We start from the raw sequence: 13212 nt of genomic DNA, 5'->3' as shown, positions 1-13212 counted from the left end.
ACAGAGATGAAAGAACAATCCTGTGGGCAACACATGAGCTTAGAGAACTTACAAACCATAAGGCACGTTGGGAATTTACATCAGTTTAAGCTACAAACAAATTCTAAGAAAACAGACTAAAAAGAACTAAAAGAGATGCCATGGCTCTTGGAAGGATGACAAGTATTCATAGCAAGGACGGTAACCACATTTCATGCTGAGGTCTCAGGTTAGAGAACTGTGATTCTTCAATTAAACCGATATTCCTAACACTATGTTGCATTGTAAGTGCCCTGCCCATGTTTCCTTGGTTGGTCACGCCAACCAAGATAAGGGAATGTGAAGGGTTGTAAATGCAGGCAAGAAACAAATTTGAGACCTTTCAGGTTTTGGTTTCAAGAAAGAAGGAAAAGACTGCCCTGCCAAGAGAGACTCCAGTTGCAAAAATATGGGCCTCAGACAGTAATGTAAGTGGCATATAAGGTGGAAGGGGCCAGAAGAATATGTAGAGAGAAACTTGACAGAGTAGCTGGTCAGAAAACAGAACCAAGTGTTTTCACATTTTATTAGCTACAGTATAGATCTAGAGCTGCCTCATTCCCTCCTCCCCACCCTCCCCCCACCTCCACAGGGTCAGGCCTTCCCAGGAGTCCCTGCCTTTGCTGCCTGGGCCCGCTGGAACTCCTGCTGCAGCTGAGCAAGGGTCTCCCTCTGTCGCTCTGACTGCCTCTCCAGGTCCCGGAGCTGGGATTCGTATCGCTTACTGAGGAGAGGCAAGGAAGACAAAGAAACAGAAAAGGAAAAATTAGTGAGACTACTGAAAGACTGAAAGCAAGAAAGATAAGTGGCAAAGCTGAGATCTAGGGGAGGGAGGAGATGGAGGGTTAAAAGGGAAGGAGGATGTGGAGGACTGCACAATCAGGGGCCACTGTGCAGAGCTGCTCTACAATGGTTCCTCAGCAACTACCCCAACAGTGTCAGTTGCATTACAGCGTTTGGGACAGACTCACATTTCAGCGGTTATATAGTCCAGCCTCTTCCCCACTGTGGCCCGTGCCTCCCCCAGCTCCTGTTTGACCAGCACAGGACCCAGAAGTTTAAAGACTACGTTGGACCCATCCAGTAGGGCCAGTTCCTGAGTAGAGGAGAGGGACATATACGATCAGAACCATCACCCCACAAATCCCAGTCACTTCCCGCCCCATAAATTCCAGTCCCTCACCTCCTTCACGATATTATTTTCTGTTAGTTGTGCCTCAAGCTTCTGCCGTCCTGACATAGACTTACTCAAGTCTGGGAAGTGGAAGGAAAAACATGATGAGAGACATCAAATGTGCCACCCGACTCTTACAATCCTAGTCAGGAGAATGGAGCTGAAGAAATAGACAAAGATGGGTCGATGGATACGCGGAATATTGAGGAGGGGATGAGGCTTCACACAGGGGCGTGGGTGGGGCAGAAAAATTTTGTCTTGGTTACTGTTTTGGGTTGTGCGTGAGTGAAGAGATTGGGGTGAGGCCACACCGACCCTGCTCCCTTACCCTTCTGTAGCTGTTGATATTTCTCCACTTCTCCCTGTAGCTTCTTCTGGATCAGCTCAGCCATGGCGGGGACAACAACCTGCGAGGAGCGGGAGAGGGGCGCTGGGTCTGACACTCTGGAAGGTACCCGAGCTTCCCTTCCTGGCCTGGCCGGCGGAACAGACAGCACTCTTGAGAAGCAGCCCCTCAGGACACCGCAACCTCTCCCCGTTGCGAATATCGACTCTGTCCCAGCCCCAAGGAATAAGGTGAAACGAGACCTCAACCCCTTCAGTCGAAAGCTCGCCCTATTCACGTTCTCCCTTTAGAATTACTAACCCCGGAAGTAAACAAGGAATGCTGGGAAAAGACGGCGCCGGACGCTGCCTTCTGAGACACGCCGGGAAGTGTGGTTCTGACACGTGTGATGAGAGGCGTTCTGCTAACAAGACTGGACTGAGAAGATTTTAGGCAAGATGGGAAAACTTAGATGGAAAAAACTTCACTGTTACTTGGTGCCGCGATTTGGCGTTCTTTAATCCACAGTGGCATTATTACTAGAGCAAAGACTGCCGTTCGGGATGGAGGTGCGAAGGACCACCCGTATTACTGCCGTCGAGTCGATTCCGACTCATAGCCAAGACAATCCCGCCTCTCAAAGGAGCGCTCACCCTCACTTAAGATGGCGCCAGAGGGCTTCAGACCTGGTATACGGCTCTCATTGGGTGAGGATCAGAGCACTTCCGGGGGTTTCCTAGCCTACTGTGGGACAGCTGAGAGGAGTTTGCACGTGGATCATCATCTGGTGGGCTTGATGGAGACTGCCCCCAAGCCGGGTGGGGATGTCCCACCGAAGAAAAATAGAGTTCAGTCCAAGAGGAAGGTAGAGGTCTCTCTGGGAAGGGAAGGGAATTTTTTAACTGCAGGGTCCGGGGGTGCAAGGGTCGTGGGTAGCGGAGCATCAGGGTCCCTCATCTGCCGGTAGAAACCTCGGCGATACTGGGAGGAAGAAGAGACCTCACCGACCGCTGCTAGAGCCTCCCCAGGACCCTCTCGTAGCAAGAAGAGGAAGCAGGAGCTCCGCCGCCGGAGAACAAAGAACACTCACATCCAAAAGAAGTCTAGGATCTCCAAGAAGCCCCAGGTTCCGAAGAAGTCTCGAGAACGGAGAAATCCGGTGCCCCAGCGGACCTTGTCTGGGGTAAGATTGGGGCCTGATGGGGTGCTGGGGCAAGGCGCATCTTGCTTTGAGGTGAGAGAGTTTGGGTCAGCCCGAGCATGTCTGCTAATCACCTTCTCCCTGCCCCAGGCCCAGGACCCATTCCCAGGCCCTGTCCCAGTCCCTGTGGAGGCGGCCCTGAAGTTCCGTCGCATTGACAAATCCAAAAAGGTGAGGACCGATCGGAAAGTGGGGAGGGATTGGAGGCAGAGGGTGTGTTGGTGAGTTGGATAGATGTTGGGCCAGGTGGTTCTCCTGTCACCTCACATATTCTCTGGTTCTTTCCATGACCCCTTCCTGACCGACGCTGTTATAGCTACTGCATTCTAAATCCAAAACTCAAAAGAGACTTGAAGTGGCTGAAGCTGAGGAAGAGGAAACCAGTGTCAGAGCTGCTCGTTCTGAGTTGGTGCTTGCTGAGGAACCTGGGTGAGTGGATCCTAATCTGGGCTTCCCTGGCTCCTCCTTTGTAGGGCTCCCTTTTCTTGTTTTTCTTATTGTAGTTTAGATGAAGGTTTACAGAGCAAATTAGTTTATCATTAAACAATACACGTATTTCTTTGTAACGGAGGTTGCCAACCTCACAACGTGTTAATACTCTCCCCCTCTCGACCCTGGGTTCCCTGTTAACCAGCTTTCCTGGCCCCTCCTGACCTCCCATCTCTGGCCCTGAGCTGGCGTGCCTGTTTAGTCTCATTTTGTTTTATGGGCTTGTCTAATCTTTGGCTGAAGGGTGAACGTCAAGAGTGACTTCAGTACTCAGTTAAAAGGGTGTCTGGGAACTAAACTCTCAGGGCTTCTCCAGTCTCTGTCAGACCAGTAAGCCTGGTCTCTCTTTTGTGAGTTAGAGTTTTGTTATACATTTTTCTCTAGCTTTGTTCGGGGTCCTCTATTGTGATCCCTGTTCGTTCTTCTAATTTTTGTTTCACCATATTAGGAAGCTTTACTGCAGTCCTGATCCTCTCTTGCAGATTTTTGGAAGGGGATGATGGGGAGGACACGGCAAAGATATGTCAGGCTGACATCGTGGAGGCTGTGGACATTGCCAGTGCAGCCAAGGTGAGCCTGAGGGTGGTGAGGGGGCCAGTGGATCTATTAGTGATGCAAGGCAGAGAGAAGTGGGAACTAGAAGCAGGAGTTGCTGAAGGGAGCCTATTCTTTCTTGATTGTTTTTACTCTTCCCTTTCCCAGCACTTTGATTTGAATCTACGGCAGTTTGGACCCTACAGGCTGAGTTACTCTCGAACTGGGAGGTAAAGTTGAATTCCAGTAATATGCTTGAGCTGTTGACGAGGGGAGGGGATCGTGATTTGCGTGGACATAGGGGTGAGCATCTACGGTGACATTTCACTTCTCACTTGGTGAGAAGGGGCTGGCATGGAGCAGACTTCAAATTGTCTGAGTCAGCGTGTTCCCCTGCATTGATACCCTGCCTCTCCCTGTTCTCCAACAGACACCTGGCTTTTGGAGGGCGTCGGGGTCATGTGGCTGCCCTTGACTGGGTAACAAAGAAGCTGATGTGTGAGATCAATGTCATGGAATCTGTGCGGGACATCCGGTCAGTGGCCTTCCAGTCAGCAGTCGGTGGGGCCAAGACAGCCTTTCTCTGATGGAATGACAGCCTGTGACCCCTTTCCCACTGAACGTCCAGGTTTCTGCACTCAGAGGCACTGCTTGCTGTCGCTCAGAACCGATGGCTTCACATCTATGACAACCAAGGCATTGAACTCCACTGCATCCGCCGCTGTGACCGCATTACGCGACTCGAGTTCCTGCCCTTCCACTTCCTCCTGGCCACAGCGGTAAGTGGTTGTGGAGCACAGGGACCGGGTGGCAGCCCTTGGGAAGGCCGCTCCTCCTCTGGAACCCTAGTGTAGGGAGGCCAGAGGACAATCAGTACTCAGTCATTTTCATTCTCTCAGTCAGAGACAGGGTTCCTGACCTACCTGGATGTGTCGGTAGGGAAGATTGTGACAGCTCTGAATGCTCGGGCTGGACGCCTTGATGTCATGACTCAAAACCCTTATAATGCCGTCATCCATCTCGGACACAGCAACGGTCAGTCCCTGGCTTAGCTGCGACTCTCTGGCCATCCTGACCTGCTTTTCTTCTGTATTTGTATTTCGCGTGGCCCTAAATTGCCATTTTACCTTTTCCTGTCGTTATCTCTTGGTCTTAGGTCCTCATCTTTCCCAGGTGTAACTACCTCAGCATCCCATCTGTAACGTTAGCTCTTCTCTGACTTTCAGGTACTGTGTCTTTATGGAGTCCAGCTGTGAAAGAGCCACTGGCTAAGATTCTGTGTCACCGTGGTGGGGTCCGGGCTGTGACAGTAGATTCTACAGGCACGTAAGTCACTTGTTTGGGGATGAGGTATTGGGCGTAACAGTGGGGCAGGAAGGTATGGAAGTTAATGTGTCCTTAGGAGTACAGACTGCAGCTGGCCTGCCTGGGTTTAGATCGTGTCGTTGCCACTTATTCGCTATGTCACTATGGGCGTATTACTTAGCCCCCGTTTGCTGTAATTCCCTCACCCCCAGAATGGGGAGCTGAGTGTCTAGCTCAGGGGTCAGCAAACTTTTTCTGTCAAGGACCAGATAGTAAATATTTTGGGCTTTGAAGGCCATGTGGCGAAATTGAGGACCTTATTGTAGTTACTTGACAAGCAAGACAGAAAAATCGTCACGGATCTTTTTAGCGATTAAACTGAAAACCCAGTGATCGTCGAGTACAGCGTAGTGTGATACAGGTTGACGACTGAGAAAATCAGATTCCCTGTCTGAGGATAGCATTGTGCTTAATTGAGGTTCAAAGTTAGTGTGCCAGAGCATCAAACTCGATGGCGAATGCTCACCGGACAAGGCCGATCTGCAGAGTTTTTATGTATTCCATCTTGGAAAACATCTTTTTACACAGACGGGTGATGAGATAGGTAGAATATGAGGCATTCCACTTGCTGTCAGCTTATAACTGAGTCACTGCGAATCGTAGGTGTTCCGAGCAGCAGTGTGAAGCAGTGAGAGGGCCACATGTGGCCTCTGTCACAAACACTCAACCATGCCACAGAGTCAACGAATGAGCTTGACTGTGTTTCAATAAAACTTATTTATGAACATTGGAATTTGAACTTCATGTAATTTTCAGGTGTAAAAATAGTATTCTTTTGATTTTTTAACCATTTAAAAACGTAAAAGCCATTCTTTGCCTGTGGGCTGTACAGAAATAGACAGATTTGGCCCATGGGCCTTAGTTTCCCAACCCCTGGTCTAGCTCAGGAAACCCTGGTGGCATAGTGGTTAAGTGCTACGGCTGCTAATCAGATGGTCGGCAGTTCGAATCCACCAGGCACTCCTTGGAAACTCTATGGGGCAGTTCTACTCTGTCGTATAGGGTCACTATCAGTTGGAATCGACTCCATGGCAATGGATTTGGTGGTGGTTTTGGTCCAGCTCATAAAGCTGTTGTAGACATTAAGTGAGTTAAGGCACATAGAGAGCTTAGCATGGGGCCTAGCAAGTTGGAAGTGCTGCTGTCATCATTGTCGTCATTAAAGACGATTGTTCATTTTAAGTCCTGGCTGCGATGTGAGGGGTAGGGGTGGTGTGTCTACTTTGGATTTCTGCTCTTCCTTAGAGAGTATTTGCATTTTTTCCAGCTTTTTATATTGTCCGTCCCCCCCCACCAATACAAGTTTCAGTGTGTTTTCCTCTAATTGAGTTTCTTTTGTCTGTGTGCTGGGTCTGTGCTGAGATTTTGGGGATAATAAAGATTAATCAGCTCTAGTGTGCTGTTCTTGTTAAGCTTTATTTACAAAAACAAGTAGTAGGCTGTAGTTCATGGACCCCTGGGGAAAAGGAGCTCTGGTGGCGCAGTGGTTAAAGCAGCTGACTGCTAACTGAAAGGTCGGTGGTTCAAAACCACCAGTGGCTCCACTGGAGAAAGATCTGGCAGTCTGCTTCTGTAGAAATCTACAGCCTTGGAAACCCTATGGCGTCTCTGTGAGTCAGAATTGACTCATTGGCAGTGGGTGGGTGGGGCTAGGGGAATGATTGGCCAGGGGATGCGTTTAGTTTCCACTGAGTTGTCTTCAATAACCCCAGAGTTAATGTGTCCATCGCTAGATGGGTCGTTCCACTCCCAAAGTTCCTCCTTGCCTGCTACCTTTCTCCAGCGTTTTCCTGTCACCCAGAATCTGGCCTCTCGTTTGACTCCTTGAGTTGGTTACACAGCCTCCGTGTTCTTCATCCATCAGCAATAGCAGCAATCAAAAACACTATGTACTGAGTGCTTGCTGGGCCCCCAGGTGCATGATACTTGTTTTGGTGGATTGCTTCATTACTGTTCTCAACCAGCTTCGAAGTCCTGACTGGTCTTTCTCAGGGGCCCTCCCAAGTCCGGTTCTCTCCATCCTTGCTGTCTTCTATGGGCATGAGTGATTCTCACAGCCAGTTTCTTGTCTCCAGCTCTTCGTCCCTCTGGGGCATCCTGGGTGCTATTGTTAATCTTCCCCACAAGCTACTTTCCTCCTTTGACACTTTTGCTCAGAATCTTCTGCATTAAGCATAAACTGTATAACTCTATTTTTAAATTGTTCTGAAGAAAATAAGCAAATGCACAAGTAATGCCCAGTGGTCACCAATGTATGAAAGCCTTCTGGATGCTTGGACTCCCTTGACCTTCCAGACTTGAATCTTTGTGGACAAGTGGTTTGGTTTTTACTTCATATCTGTGCCAGCCTGGCACTAGGAGGGTAGGGAGGTCTGCTCTGAGGCCTTCTTGCCTTCTGTAGGCCACTGGGCCTAAGCTGTAGCTTGCCCTCCCTGAGCTGTCTTGGTTAACTGCTCTTGTGCTTAGAGTATAATCAGTTCACTGAGGCCTGGGTTGGTCAGCACCTTGATGCTGATTGAACAGCCCTGGTCTCTGATTTTACACCCATCCCTGCTAATAATGCCCTTCCCAGACAAGCCCTAAGGGGTCCAGAGATGAGGTTTACCATCTTCCCCAAGCGGCTTTCTGGAAGCTTGCCTTAGGATTGGATTAGATTTTCAGAGCTAAACTGCTTCTTGCAAATGTAGCACAGAGGTGTGGCCTAGACTCTTCTCTGGCCACCAGGCTGGTATTTCCTAGGGAATCCCATAGATGGACGTGTGGGGGAGGGCAGCCAGCATGTGCTCCTGAGTTGTTGGTTCACAGAACGGTGTGACCCTGTATTCCAGGAGTCCTCAGTCATTCCAGATTTGAACTGGTGGCCTTACCCGATGGTGGACTTGGGTCCCTGATGGTCTTATCAAAAGAAGTATCCACCGGGGCCTCTATTTGGCTCTGTCACAGCAAGAGTCTCTGATCATAGGATCCCTTAAGTCCCCTCCTACTTGTTTACAGCCAAGGCAAGAAAGAGAAGTCCTTGATCCCTTGGTGAACATATATCCCCCGGCTTGGCTGGTTCCCCCTTCAGCCTCTCTCTCTCAGAAACAACACAGACAGAAATTCCAACTTCTGAAAATAAACAACTTAGGCTGTGCAAGATTCCCTGAGGGGATTTGGTCGCCATCTTTACCCTCTCCACTAACAGGGGAAGGAAAGAGACGGGTGGGGGACCCTCTGGCACATGACTTCATTTCTTCCTAAGTAGGTTTTCTTCAAGTTCATGCAGTCTTCAACCTGTGCTTTGTCATTGCCAGAGAGTAACGTTGGGGTAATGGGCTACGAGTCCTCAGCTTGACTCTAAAGAGTCTCTTACAACTTGTCTCTTCCCAATCCTCCTGACCACATTTCCCACCAATCGTGGAAACAAATCTCTACTCCCATCTTAATGCCTACATTCTGATGTTAATTCATTTTTATCTACTATTCCTTTGCGTTTTCTTGAGAATTGCTTAGAACAGCTCACGTCTTACCTCTCCCATGAAGCCTTCCCTGATTGCTTCAGTTGATCTTTGCCTTCGCTGAGCTGCTCTGCCGCCCTGTCTGTGCAGTGAAACACCGCGTTCAGGCACAGATTGTCATGTGGGTTCTCCACTTGTTTAATGTGTTTTGAGAAGGCAGTGTAGTATTAGTGGAAGAAGAGAACAGACACTAAAGAAACAGGTTTGACTAGAATTCCAGCTCTACTGCTCACTAACCCTGATTTCCCTTCTCTGAGCTCCAGTTTCCTGTTGTGTAAAAGGGAAATTTAAAAAATGCCCAATTGTGTGAGGCTTAACTGAGAGGATGCCTGTGGAGCGTATAGCACGATGGTGGTGGTGGTTATGATGTCTTTCTCCCCAACCAGAGTCAGTGCCTGGAAGACAGAGGCCGTGTCTTCTGTGAATTTGGGGTTGGTCACAGGACTGCTCAGTAAACCCTTACTGACAGATTGGCTGATTTCTCTTCTCCCCCTAGGTACATGGCCACTTCTGGCCTGGACCACCAGCTGAAGATCTTTGACCTGCGAGGGACGTTCCAACCTCTGGGTGCTCGGACCCTGCCCCAGGGAGCGGGGCACCTGGCCTTCTCCCAGCGGGGACTGCTGGCTGCAGGAATGGGCGATGTGGTCAACATATGGGCAGGGCAGGGCAAGGGCAGCCCACCCTCTCTGGAGCAGCCATACCTCACCCACCGGCTCTCGGGCCATGTGCATGGCCTTCAGTTCTGCCCCTTTGAAGATGTGCTGGGGGTGGGGCACAACGGGGGCATCACCAGCATGCTGGTTCCTGGTGAGTGGACCAGGGAATGGGGTGCAAAGTGAATGACCTGTGGATGAAGTTTGGGTGGACCTGGGATAGCAGAAAGTGAGGGGCTTGGTTGGGCTGGAGCTGGCAGAGTGGGTTCTTTCTATGGTTCTATGCTCCTCCCTCCTTCCAGGAGCTGCTGAGCCCAACTTTGACGGCCTGGAGAATAACCCGTACAGGAGCCGGAAGCAGCGCCAGGAGTGGGAGGTGAAGGCCCTGCTAGAGAAGGTGAGGATGTGCGTACGTGTTGTTTGGGGCTCGGGTAGGGAAAGCGCCCCAGTGTTCTCACTCCAGGGGGTCTTAGAAAGAGTGGGATTCAGCACCCTCCCTGGCTTCTGTTCCTCTTTGGTGCCATCTTTCTGTGACTCCATACCCGTTTTTTGTCCCCTTGTGACATCCCCAGGTACCTGCAGAGCTCATTTGTCTGGACCCACGAGCCCTGGCGGAGGTTGACGTTGTCACTTTGGAACAGGCAAAGAAGGAGCGGATAGAGAGGCTGGTGCGGAGCAAGCCCCTGCATCCCCACCCCAAACACCACTCTGAGTGCCCGGTCCCCCTCACCCCCACATCCTCTCCCTACCATGGGCCTGTCCCCAAAAGTGCAGCACAGCAGGCAAGTGCTGCCATAGTTCCCTGCCCCTGAGGCTATTAGAGATTTCACTTCTCTCCCCTTCCTCAGGGCTATGACCCTGAGGCCAAGGGTCCCTTCCAGCCAAAGCCAAAGCAGAAGGGCCGCAGCTCAACAGCCAGCCTGGTAAAGAGGAAGAAGAAGGTCATGGACAAGGAACACAGGGTGAGAGCATTGGTGGGGTGGGCCAGGCTGCCCCTGGGCTGCACCCTTCTGCTCCTGCTTCTCTCTCTGGCCTTGCCACTTCTCATCATGCCCGTGTCCTCCTCTCAGGACAAGGTCCGGCAGAGCCTAGAGCAGCAGCAGCATGACCAAGAGAAGACCAAGCCCACAGGGACCCGGCCATCTGCCCTGGACAGATTTGTGCGCTGAGCCTGGCCCCAGGGTGGCTTGAACAACAGACTTCCCAAGATCGTCTGTGGGGAAATGACCCTGTTCCCTGGAATGAAGAGGGGGCAGCAATGTGCCCCTTTTCCAACCAGGGTAGACAGCTGCCTCCTGGGTGGGTTGGTATTAAAGAGAAAGGTGATTTTTTGGATAGTGTATCTGGATTATCCTGTGGCCCTGTTCGCTCCCCCTTGCCTGAAGTGGGGCTATCTAGGATCAGAGGGGTCATGGTGTACTGCCTTTCCCTCCCGCCCCATACTGTGTGGTTGCTGTGGTCTTAACCCTGCCTTTTAAGAGCCCTCTTAAAGAGCCTCAGAAAGGCTTGTCCTTCTCCCACGTCCCTGGAGATGTCCTTCCCAACCAGCAGGGCCTGGCAGCCTCTGGGACTTCTCAGTCAGTGTTCTGGGAGTTCTGATGAAAAAAACACTGCACTCAAGAGGCAGAGAGACAAAAGTTTATTGAGGAGCTAATGCCGCTCACCTGCCTTGACTAGAGAGCGCCCCTGCGTTTTTTGCTATTCCTGACGGCCATTTTGGGGGCTGGCAGGCCAGGCCCCTGGGTTTCTTCTATATCACTGGGTCGGCAGTGTCGCACTGAGGAACTGGCATGAGGAGATGGACCTGCTGCAGCCAGCCAGGACCCCTGCATCAGGCCTGGGAGAGAAGGTCTGGGGGTGCTCAACCCCCTTAGCCCCTCTCTTGTGGCTCCAGGCACACTCAACTCTCAAGCCAGGCTATTAGCCGACATCGCAGGATGCCCAGAACTCCTTGGAGCCAGGAGCAGAAGGGCACAGTCCTTTCTCCATCAGGGCTGTCCACCAGCTTCCAGGCCTGTTGCATCTTCCTGGGGTCCAACCTGTGGGATGTCAGCAGGAATTTTCCATAGCAGCACCGGTCCAGAGGGTAGTGGGTGGCACCAGCAAGCTTGACACAGTGGGTTGGGGTGAGGCCTCCTCGGTGGGCACTTACCCCCACAAAGACATCCTCCAGTGGCAGGAGGGGTGCCCGGCTGGCAACCCTCAGGATGAGCTGCACAGCAGAAGCTGAGAGCACATACCCAGTGCCTGAGGCATAAGGTGGAAAGGGGCCCCAAGCCATAGGCCACTGCTGTTCAGACACTTGGTGCCGCCCCCCTTCTGTCCTAGAGGGATATACCCGCCAGTGTACACGACCCAGGTACAGCAGAGGCACCGGCTCGCTCCCCAAAACCCGGCCCCCCCGTTCCTGCTCCTCATCTCCAACCACAGCTGCGCTCTGGGGCTCTGTGCCCCTTTCCCATTGCTCCCAACGGCCCCCTCGCCGGACCAGCTCTGAGACCAGTTCGGGGACATTGACATACACATCATCGTCCGTCTTGAGAATGTAGCGAGCCATGGGACAGTGTTTGTTGGCCCAGTTCAGCCCGCTGAGGGTTTTGAGGGTGAGGTTGCGGTAAGAATCCTGGAAAGCCGCCTGCAAGATGTCTCCTTGCATCGCAGCCTCCCACGCCAGGCCATTCCCTTGTTTGCCCCAGGTCGGCTGTGGCCGGACGGGCTCCCCCAGCAGGAAGAGGGTCTGCACCCGCAGCCCCATGGCCTCGTGCAGTCCGCCCCACGAAGCCCGGATGGCGTTCCTTTGGTGCAGATTCTCAGGGGCGGTACACACCAGGATGAGCAGGAAGGGAGGGGTACCGGGCCCGCTACACGCTTCCAGGTTGGGGATCAGAAGGCGGGGCAGGGCCAGGGGCAGCGCTGGTGAGGCAGGAGCGGGGAGCAGGGAGGAGAGCCAGAGGCTCAGCAGCTCCTCCCCGAGGCCTGAGGGCCCAAAGAGGGTCCAGACAATCACTAGCAGCAAGGCTGCGAGGAGAAGGAGGCGGCGGAGGAGGCGGAGGGACATGATGCGGCGGCCAGAGGGGATCTGAAGGGAAAAGGGAAGGGCAGTTAACAAACCCAGCTCCCCTCGACCCAGGTCAAGGCCCCATCCCTCCCCGGCTGCGCGCGGAGTGGGACGGGCCGAGAGCACGGCCGAGTACCGGCACCGAAGTTAGATGATGCGGAGACGTGGGAAACGGTGCAGCCGGCAACCACCGCTGGGGCTGCGAGAAGCGTTACCTTATCGCGGTTCCGCCGCCCCTCAAGCCCCGCTCCATGGCTGGCAGACTGCTGCGCCCACCGCCCCTCCCCCGCCCGGCCCCGGGAGGATGTTGCGCGGCGCCTTCACGTGGGCCCCGCCGGAAGCGGCTCAACGGCCGCGGCGGAACCTAGGTGGCCAGGATTGGGCGGTGGGGACGGCCGCGGCGTGCGGGAACCGGCCCGGTTATCCAGCCGCGGAGGGCTGAAGCTGCGCAGTCCAACTGGCAGCGCCCCCTCCCCCAGAGCACGCACTTGCTTCATCTGCCGGCCCAGAAACCAGCTTTTCTGAGTCGCAGAAATAGGCGCCCATTTGGCCCTTGTTGCCCAGCAGTAAATCCAATCGATTTTTACGGGCCATGTCCCCAATTTTGTTAACTGCGGACTAGACACAAAACCGCATCTTTTAGAAATAGAGTAAGCAAGACCTGCAGATACTCACCCCGGAGCAGCAACTGGGTAGGTTCTGCGTTCCGCCCGGGGGGCGCACTTCCCAAACTGCACGCTCTCCCGGAAACTTACCAGGGTTGCACACCCGCCCGAAACTCATCTGGGCTCCCCCTCAAAGCTGGGAGTGATCGCTCATTTTCCACAGGAATCCACACCCTCCAGAACGGGACATCATTTACCAAAAGGTTGCTTTAGGTAAGGGGGAGAGGGGA

The 13212-nt window shown here is 52.7% G+C and overlaps 3 protein-coding genes across 5 annotated transcripts; 1 reads left to right on the top strand and 2 right to left on the bottom strand.

Moving 5' to 3' along the window:
* Positions 1-527: 527 nt before the first annotated feature.
* PFDN6 (prefoldin subunit 6) lies at positions 528-1859 on the bottom strand. 2 transcript variants are annotated; one of them, XM_010600601.3, is made up of 5 exons: positions 1781-1859; positions 1521-1599; positions 1202-1272; positions 990-1114; positions 528-742 (listed from the first exon to the last, which is right to left on the bottom strand). In XM_010600601.3, the coding sequence occupies exons 2-5, from the start codon at positions 1582-1584 to the stop codon at positions 613-615; spliced, it is 390 nt and encodes a 129-aa protein (XP_010598903.2). In that variant the 5' UTR covers positions 1585-1599; positions 1781-1859; the 3' UTR covers positions 528-612. The 2 variants fall into 2 exon arrangements, with proteins under 2 accessions (XP_010598903.2, XP_064140631.1); XM_064284561.1 differs by having other exon boundaries at positions 1521-1828.
* On the top strand, positions 1834-10599 carry WDR46 (WD repeat domain 46). Of its 2 annotated transcripts, none has more exons than XM_010600602.3 (15): positions 1834-2224; positions 2485-2700; positions 2809-2889; positions 3035-3147; positions 3690-3777; positions 3910-3971; positions 4172-4276; positions 4370-4520; positions 4641-4776; positions 4968-5067; positions 9100-9413; positions 9562-9656; positions 9832-9927; positions 10108-10221; positions 10330-10599. In XM_010600602.3, exons 1-15 carry the CDS (start codon positions 2081-2083, stop codon positions 10426-10428), a joined length of 1914 nt encoding a protein of 637 aa, XP_010598904.1. In that variant the 5' UTR covers positions 1834-2080; the 3' UTR covers positions 10429-10599. The 2 variants fall into 2 exon arrangements, with proteins under 2 accessions (XP_010598904.1, XP_003421089.3); XM_003421041.4 differs by lacking the exon at positions 1834-2224 and adding an exon at positions 2231-2382.
* B3GALT4 (beta-1,3-galactosyltransferase 4) lies at positions 10578-12600 on the bottom strand. Its single transcript, XM_003421043.4, has 2 exons — positions 12533-12600; positions 10578-12338 (listed from the first exon to the last, which is right to left on the bottom strand). Exon 2 carries the CDS (start codon positions 12315-12317, stop codon positions 11160-11162), a length of 1158 nt encoding a protein of 385 aa, XP_003421091.1. The 5' UTR covers positions 12318-12338; positions 12533-12600; the 3' UTR covers positions 10578-11159.
* Positions 12601-13212: the final 612 nt, after the last annotated feature.

The sequence above is a fragment of the Loxodonta africana genome, chromosome 1, assembly GCF_030014295.1.
Source record: "Loxodonta africana isolate mLoxAfr1 chromosome 1, mLoxAfr1.hap2, whole genome shotgun sequence".
Taxonomy (NCBI): Eukaryota; Metazoa; Chordata; class Mammalia; order Proboscidea; family Elephantidae; genus Loxodonta; species Loxodonta africana.
The sequence above is the reverse complement of the archived record's forward strand: the minus strand, read 5'-3'. Positions and strand labels throughout refer to the sequence as shown.